At 41.7% G+C, this 9,081-nt stretch overlaps 1 protein-coding gene across 6 annotated transcripts in view; it reads right to left on the minus strand.

Annotated features, from left to right (window-relative positions):
* BCOR (BCL6 corepressor) overlaps positions 1 to 9,081 on the minus strand; it is a 151,679-nt gene that overhangs the window by 12,345 nt on the left and 130,253 nt on the right. For 3 of the 6 annotated variants that reach the window (XM_027875643.1, XM_027875644.1, XM_027875642.1), the window contains 4 exons: positions 7,608 to 7,886; positions 6,748 to 7,104; positions 5,565 to 5,893; positions 4,907 to 5,167 (listed from right to left, as the gene is read on the minus strand). In XM_027875643.1, coding sequence (XP_027731444.1) covers positions 4,907 to 5,167; positions 5,565 to 5,893; positions 6,748 to 7,104; positions 7,608 to 7,886 — 1,226 coding nt within the window. The remainder of the gene's footprint in view (positions 1 to 4,906; positions 5,168 to 5,564; positions 5,894 to 6,747; positions 7,105 to 7,607; positions 7,887 to 9,081) is intronic. The other 3 variants (XM_027875646.1, XM_027875645.1, XM_027875647.1) reach the window with 2 other exon arrangements.

Consider the following 9,081-nt stretch of genomic DNA (forward strand, 5'->3'; position numbering starts at 1 on the left):
TTAATAAATCTCAAGGACTCAAATTAGTTTAGTGACTACGGCCTTTACCTGGAATCTCTACTCCTACCTGGAGTAGCTGGATATAATTAAGGTCTAGGACGGCCTGAAGCGAGCAGCTGTTTCTAAGGCTTATGAACCCAGTTTCCTGTCTCCATCCCCATCCCATGCCCAACTTGCCCCCAGCATTAAAACTGATTTAATTCCCTTTGCTTTGAAGATAAAGTTAAACAAAATAAATCAGCAACTAATCAACTTTTTTATTTATGTTTTTTCTTTGCACCAAATAACATGCTTCACAATGTATTTCAAAAGGATCTCACAAACTTTACTCAGCCCCCCCGCCCCCCAAAGGGGGCGCACACAGATGAACCTAGGTTTGGACAAGCAGACACTGGGCAGGTCTCACTAAAGCTAAAAAGGCTTTAGAATGCAGTAGAGACAAACTTTCATCCAAGACCATCTACTTAACTGGACAGGAGCTACAACCCAAGGTTTGGCCTTGAGGCCCCATGAATCCAGAAAGAGAGTGGGTGTGTGTGTGTTGGGGGGGGGGGGGTGAATGGGAGAGAAATCTGCCCTGGTGGAAAGAATATACCCAATCAATCAAATCATTTTAAGTAATTAGAAAAGATCTGTGAAGATCTTTACAGATATTTGTGAGGTATGCAGGGAAGATATTATCTTTTGATAATATTTGTAAAAAGCACTTAGCACAGTCCCTAGCATATAGTAGGTGCTACACATATGCTTATTTCCCTTCACTTCATTTTGTAGATGAGGAAACTAAGATTCAGGGATGTCACCCAGCTACTGAGTATTGGAGCTAGGCTCATACCTTTCTGCTGCCTGGGCCAAAACATGCTATTTCAGAAGAGCGTGATAAATTCCACTGTCTGTTAAATTTAGCAACACGGTATCATTCATTAGGATGAATCAAAGTAATGCAGCCCAACCTAGGCTGACCATCCCAGGAAAACTATTTCCAAGGACCATTTATTTTTAACCAACAGGTTAAAAATGAGAAAACTGCTGAGATGATCTGGATTCAAACCCAACTCTGCCACTTCTTACCCATGACCTTTGGCAAACACTTCCACACATCTGGGCCTCAATTTTCTCGTGTGTAAAATTAAGGGGCTGATTACATGACCTCTAAAAAGTCACTTCTAGTCCTGAAACTATAAGTTAGCCTATGACCCCTAAATAAAAAAATAAGATATATTTGTCAATTCTGCCTACCTAGAATTTTAAAAATGTTTTTAAGGATAGCATTCACACTCCCAAAATGTGGTGAGGGTTTTTTTTTTATTTGGTTGGACAGTTCAGTGGTAAGCAGCTATAAGTGGAATGCCATTAACCACAAAATGTAACCATAAAGACCATAAAACTCAACATTGTTAATTAATTAAATGCCTCATTAACTTTTTTAAAAACATGATTTAATTCATAAAAAATTTAACCATTACCACTAAATGTACAAGCATGTGGTGACAGGCACATTTTACATTCAGAAATATAAGCTTTTATAAACTGAGGAAAAGATTTCATAGCTTCTGTGGCAATTGACATATCCATTTAGGTGGTCTATTCAAAGCAGTATCTGAAGAAAGAGGGCGTTTTAGGAATTTAAGAACCAGTTTACACACACAAAATTAGACAATAGCCTATTTACTGCATGTGGTTCCCCCAACTAAGCAATAAACCATAATGGCACAAACTAACTACATGAGTATCTTGCCCTAGCTATCCATTTAAACTGCATCCTCAACAAGAGGGTTAAGTGAATTGCCCTTCAACTAGAGTTCAAATAGTTGAAAGCCCTGTAAGTCCTCCTGTCCCTATTATCATCCCAAGGATTGGGAGAGGATTTCATATGATGCTGAAAGATATTTTAGAAAGTTTGATTAAATGCTAAAAGCTTTAATCTTCCAGTTACTTTTTTTAAGTGCCTAAGCTATTGCATCAAAAGTAATAAGCAGTAACATGCATAATTTACATGTAGTATATTCATTCAAGGTAAGAATGCAAGTGATATAGGAATGAAATTATAACTATCCAAGTGACAGTTTACTGGATGAGACACACAAAAAATTATTTCTCTAACTTAAAGCCCCCAGTAACTTCCAAGTCCTGGATCTGTACTTTTGGTGCAGATTCCCAAAGGTGGATCACTTTGGTATCATTCCCATGGGTAGATGACTTTGATCAGGCCTTGTCTTTCTAGGGAATTTTCTTCTACTCTTAATGAAGTTAAAGAGCCTGTAATAATGATGACATTCTCTAATGAATCAGAACTCCTGGATGCCAGAGTTGGAAAGAATCCGAAAGAGGTCATATCTAGCCTAACCCCATCATTTTACAAATGAGGAAACTAGGTCCAGAGAGGAAGGGATTTAACCATGGTTACAAAGCCTACTCTTATCTCCCCTACAGGATGCTGATGTATGATCTCTTCTCCCTCTTTCCCTTTCTCATTCACTGAACACTAGTCTAGCTCAGTAGAGTAGGCCCTAAGCAAGAAGACAAACTTCAATCAAAACTTCAACCAAACTTCAAAGTTAACACCATTAGATGAGAGAGATTACCAAACTTTTGTGTAATTTTACTACTATTTATTGAAAACAAGGCCAGTGTTAACTAGCTATGTGATTCTGGCCAAAGACATCTCTCTGGGCCTCAGCTACTTCACTTGCATTAAAATGTCTTCGTGTCAGAGGGAGAGAGAAGTAGGCCCAATGTTAGATTCAAAGATCCTTTCGAGATGAGAAACTCTAGGTCCAATTATCCACAACTATAATCTGCCTGTATTTGGAGGGCAAAATTCTCGCTTACCAGTGGTGATATGGTGAGTTATCATTCAATCTCTCATCCAACCCTCCTATTGGCTAATGACACACATATGCCAGACAGCATGAAAAAGGTAGTAGTCAGGAGCCTTCAAATGTCATGGGAATGACCATGACTCAATACTTTCATATTCTAAGCAATGGCGCTAACTGCTTAAAACTAATAGATGAGAGAGACTATTCTATGACTCATTTAAGCTAATTCTTTTCCCTAACATAGCATGGATCAAATTGATTATCAGGGGGAAAAAAAATCCTGAACTGAACTAAAAAAAAAAAAAACCAGAAAGCTGCTAACTAATATACTAGAACACTTCATGGGAATCTTAGAATTTTAGAGGTGGAAGAGACATTTGAGATCATCTGCTCTAGTATTTCTTTAACTAGTTTAGTCATGAACACTTTGGGACTCAAAATATACTGATAAAACCATAAAGATGCTTTGGGGGAGGGGGAAAGTTGTAGAAGATTTCTAGAATAGTGGGGAAGAAGGTCTTCGGAGAAACTTCGGAGCAAAATAGAAGCAATTATACAAATTTTCCAACACCAAACTGTAACTTTAAGTGATCATACATAATTCTACATAATAAGGAGGGCATCAAAAGTTTCTCAAAGAGACCCTATTCACATTACATGAAAAAGTGAGGGAAATACTGGTTTAGTCCAAACCATCATTTTTATAGACGAGGCACAGAATAATTAAGTATTTTCTCCAATGTAGATCAGCTAAATTTAATGGTAGAAACAGACCAGAACTCAAGTTTCTAGCTACCTAGTCTTTGCATTAGAGTACACTTAAATTACAATTTTGTTTTTACACTTAAATCAGTCCGCAGAAATGAACTCAAATGAGGTAGAGGTTCCCTGTCAAGTATTCCTACTAAAGAAAGTGAAAGTAACCATGACAAGCCAGGCAAAGAGTTTGGTCAAGAAGTGAAAAGTCTACTTCTGCAAAGCATAAAGATTTCGGGGTCAGGATCTCAGTCTTCAAAGGGCACATGTATCCTTGAAGCCTAGTCATTCAAAAGCTTGGCTTCCAAGCCTAACTGTGGCTAACTACATTTCATTTTAACATTTAACTGCCTCAAGGGCTGATGCTGGACAACACTAAAAAATGCCTTTGCTCTGTGAGCTGTTCCATCACCGTTCAAACTGACAACAGAGAGGGTAGGGGTGTTTTAAAGAAGAGGACCTAGAGAGAAGCTAGTGGAAGAAAAAATCAACAGGCAAGGCAGCCTGGCAATTTTAATATTTGGCAGAGGCTCCCAAACCTCACTATTTTGGTTTTGGTGTGAACTGAGGATAGAGTAGGAAGGATGGTCAAAGTTACCATTCTGCACATCCTTGGACGACCGGAGAATTGCCCACAGTGCTAGAAGCAGAGATGAAATTTCATCAATGAATAAGGCGATACCATTCTTATCATCTTTATTGACTGCCCAAGCCTTTAGAGATACCTTTATATTTCCAGTCCTATGTCCAGGACCAGAAGACAACGAAATCATTGATTTTTCAGTCATAATCAAGCTGCTTGTTTTCTTCCCATTTTACACCATCAAACTGCCCCATGTCCTGAAAAGCAAAGCACCCTAAACACTTTCCACTTGCCTCTCCATCTGTAAACACGTTTGCAGGACAGAAACTAAAACAAACAACTTTTCCTCCCTTCACTAATCAAAATCCAACAGGGCTCATTAACAGTCTCTTTCAGCCTTCAACTCTGAAGCTTCTGGGTCATGTCATATTTTATATCACAGATAAGTCAGTGAAACTTGAGGAAGCTAAGAGAACCTACCTGCCTGAACACGAATTCAACAGTGGAAAGGCCTTTATTTTGTTGAAGACACTGAATAATTTGTTAAAGAGAAAAGGAGCCCAAATGCCCTAACATTCCAGGCAAAACCAGCACAGACTTTTGCTAATACCCGATTCTCTGAATGTGAACCATCCATTCTCACTTGAAATCTTTCCCCCAAAGTAAGACACACCTCCCTTGTGCCTCCATCCCTCTGACCCCCAGAAGTGAAATTTTAATTTCGATGCTCTACAGTGAGACTTGCCTCATATCCTAGGCGAGCTGCCCTTTGCAGCAGAGTTTCACCAGCATTCTTATTGACAATCAGCCTCCGGGCTTCAGGCGGCATGGGGCGAGTTGGGGTGGTCTCTTGAGGGGGGCTCGGCAGCTGTGCAGACTGGGAGGAAGGTAACAAGGGAGTTTGTGGCAGGCGATCATACGGCTTCTGCTCCTGCAATTTGGATGGCAAAGAGTCGCACTCTGAAGCTGGCTCTGGTCGCTTCCTGAACCTCCTTGTTACCATGATCTGTCCAAAAAAAATTTAAAAAACAAACAAAAGAATCATTTTCTGCTATCTATTTAACCACCCTTCCCCCACACTCCCACCACCTCCCTGATGGGCTATATAAACCTCATTGAGGGCAGAAAATAATTTTGTCTCTAGGCTTCATGAGGAAAAGGGAATGGGGGATGGATGGTGGAAAAATCTATCAAAGCTAAATTTGTAACTTTACTTTCTCCTGGGAAAATAAGTAGACCTCTGTGTACCTTAAGGACAGGAAAGTTACGTTTTCAGGAGGGGCCAATGAAAACAGGTGCTTTATTACAGCATATTATGACGTAGGCTGGTGGTGACTGTAGGAGGCAAAGTTAGTGTATGACTAGGACCTTAAATAGGGTTTTTTTTTTTTTAATAAGGATACCTTGTCTTCGTTGTTTTCTATATCTGTGGTATCATCCCCTGTCAGAGATGACCTCCTCCTCCTCTCCTGTGGAGTCAAGTGTTTGGTTTTACACTGGCGCTTCCCTGATGGCTTCTCACAGTCGGTGTATTTCTGCAGCAGGGATGCAGGCTGGAAATCCTCCTCTTCGTCTGTGCACAGCACATCTGTCTTCCGGCTTTCTTTAATTTTCTGCTGTTTGGCAGCCAGCCTCGAGGCTGGCGTACAGCTTGGCTGAGTCTGCCTTTTGCCGTTCGCATTGGTGGATGAAAGGCTCTTCATGTGCGGAGACACCGGGAATACAGGCAAGCCTAAATGGGGAGAGGGGGGAAGGGTGGAAAGGAAGAAGGCATTACACCGTTGGAGCGAGCGGGTGCTGAAAGAAAGGCGTATTGTTAACACTTATCACCAAAGCAGCTTCATTTTTTAAAGATATACCAATTATGTTTTCAAAGCATTAATATTTTAATTACCCACATTCAAACAGCAAATAGGTTAACCCACAAAGCCCGGAGCTGGGAAGTCATTTTAAAGGGCCTGACAAGCACACAAATGCAAATTCTCCCTTCTTCCCCTCCCCCCTGCCTATTGTGCCTAGGTGCTGCAGGGATCTAAGAGCAGTAGACACTCCTATTGCTAGCCTAGGTGCTGCAACATCAAGGCTCGGCAGAGATCGGCTGAGGATGGAGTGATGGACTTATTAGCTAGCTCCTTGGTGCTGCTTCAACTTTATTTCTGGCATTTACCCAGCCTGTGGACTATCAGCCTACAATGGTTTCCCTCACTCCTTAAGTTAAGCTGCCACAGAGCTACTGAGTGTCAAAAGGCATCCAAAGAAATGAAGGTTCTTTACTGTACACTCGTAAGTCATATGATCAAACCAAATCATTTTGGTTTTTAAAAGGAAAAAGGGGGGGGAAGAGAGAGAATATATTCTATTTTAATACAGTTATATCATTTTTAAAAAATTCCCTTGCTTGTACATTTCAGTAGTCAACTTCTTCTAAAAAGGTAAGATCACTACAAATGGGGTTGTATAGGTATAGGTATAGGTATAGATACAGACATATGAACTGTAGATGATCCATCCACTCACGATAGTGGTGCCAGCATGCATCACTACTAAGAGTAAGCCAACTCAAGTTCCCTAGTGGCCTCTGCATACCTTGTACATTGTCACTTGTTCTGAGGGACTCTTCAGACCAGCTTCTATTGCTTTTGACCTCTGACCTTTTCCTGGGGTGCTTTTCTTCGGTGCAGTCTTTAACCTTTGCAGTGACCTCTGGCTGCACAGCCTCAGCTAAATCTTTCCTGCTTTGCCGGCCCAACTTGCTGGGCGGGGATCTCTCTGGTGGTGATACCTGCTGCTCCCACAGTTCCCTAAGATGCTGCAGGTGACGCTGTTTTTTGGGATGGAGCCCTGTTAATTCAATGCACACCTTCAGGTTGGTCACCTCATTACAATGTGGCTCTTCTAAGTGGTTAGAGGAATTGTTTGTCATTTCCCTCTCAGGCCAGTCATCTAATGGAAAAATAACTAAAAATTAATCAAAAAGCCCCCTCAACTAAAGTCTAAAAACAAAATGAGCTACAAGTCACTTGCGGGGAGGAAGGAGGGCATCACTGTCTCTGCTTCAGCACCTCGCTACACACTGGGGAGTGGTTCATTTTTTTCCCCATGGGTTGTGTGAGGCATTATGGGTTTGTTTTTGTTGGCTTAGTTGTCAGTTTTAGGCACTAAAGGGTTATGTGGACTGTGGTTATCTGTATGGTCATGGTTATGTGTGCCTCACCACCAGTTCTGACTGGGTTCTGCCAGTTTTCTTTTCCCCAATGAAGACGGCATGAATTCAAAGGGCTGAGCATAGGAACGTTCAGGAGGTTTGTAATGAGTAATTCCTTACTATCACAGGTTGTATTTGGAGGGGTGAGTGCCTCATATCCATACCCACACATCCACACACATTGCCACAGTCCCATGCATGGAAGCCCAAGGCCAGCCTGGCCTAAGCTAGAGGAGCTCACCTTTGGAGGCCCGTCTCCTCTTGGCTTTCAGTAGGGGATCCTCCTGCAGCTCCTCTGCCACTGCCTCTGGTTGGCTGCCATCAGGCTGCAGACTTTCCCCTGAGAGTTTTCGCTTTCTGTCCAGCTGGGGGCCAGGGCTGTGGGGCATGTCTAGGGTCGGCAGGTCTGCAGTCCTTTCAGTCAGAGGCTGCCTCTCCAAGAAACATTTTTCAATGTGAAGATCTTTTTCCTCTGGGGCTTCAAAGTGATCTAGTTTATTCCCTGTATTATTAAAGTCACCTGAAAAAAACAATAACAAAACAAAAAACCCCAATAATGACCACATGAAAATTACCATTAGAAGAGAGAGACTTAGGGGAAAAACAAAGGGGAGGCAGAGTGGGTTTAGAGAACACAGGGGTAGCTCTCTCCAAAACCAATCTATCACGAACAGATCTTTATAGATTGCTTGGAAATATTGGGGGGAGGGGGTGGAGTGTTACAGATTCTGAAGCACAAAAACCTAAACAGAATCCCCCAATGAAGGGATGCAACAGTAGTCATCTAAGAGGAAGAAAGTTGGATCTTCTTTTCTGAAATGGGATGACAACACACAAAATCCTTCTCCTATATTCTTTTTCTCCTTTTGGGGTTGGGAAGATATCGAAATGAATAGAATGTTTAAAAGAACCCCTTAGAACTCCTTTTTTCAAATGATAAATACCCATGTTTGCCCTAGAATTTTCTAAGGCAAAACTTGTAATTTCTCCTTGACTTTAAAGTAAATATATAGATTAATGCAGATAGAGGAAAACCAGTTCCCTGTCCTCTACAGCAGGGATACCATAAGTAGATGGAATGTAAGCTTCTTGAGGACAGGGACAGTTTCATTTTGTCTTTGTATCCCCAGTGCCTACCACATAGCAAACACTTTAAAATGGATTTATTGATTGATGACTGATTTCACTAGTCGTTATCAATGAGGACAGCTGATGAAAAACAAAGAGAGAGGGAGTAAAAAGAAGGCTGTGAACAGGGCAAAACTGAACAATTACCCTTGGCTACGTGGAACTGGGGAATAGCTGTTCCTCCTGTCTGGCCTAAAGAACTAAAGCCTTAGAAAAGAATACCATTTTCCAGGAAATAAAGAGGACAGTAGAGTCCCCACAAAGTCCAAGTCAGCAGCAGACGTGGTAGAGGGAGAGAGAAAGAAACACGTGGGGAAAAGACCAATCTGATGAAAGTTCTTAGACTGGGGTGGGACTGGGAGAGGAGAAAGACCGAACGGTGGCAACAAAGGAACAAGAGGCAGAGAAACCCAAGGGCAGCTGTCCCAAGTGAATCCAAGGGATGAAAGCACTCAGGACAGCTTAAAAACACGTCATCACTCCAGGCTCAAAAGAACCTGATCCTATCACCTCATGTTATCTAGCATGCACGCGCGCACGCACACACACACACACACACACACACACACACACACACACACACACAC

The sequence above is a fragment of the Vombatus ursinus genome, unplaced genomic scaffold (genome assembly GCF_900497805.2).
Source record: "Vombatus ursinus unplaced genomic scaffold, bare-nosed wombat genome assembly UNPS02014809.1, whole genome shotgun sequence".
Classification (NCBI taxonomy): domain Eukaryota; kingdom Metazoa; phylum Chordata; class Mammalia; order Diprotodontia; family Vombatidae; genus Vombatus; species Vombatus ursinus.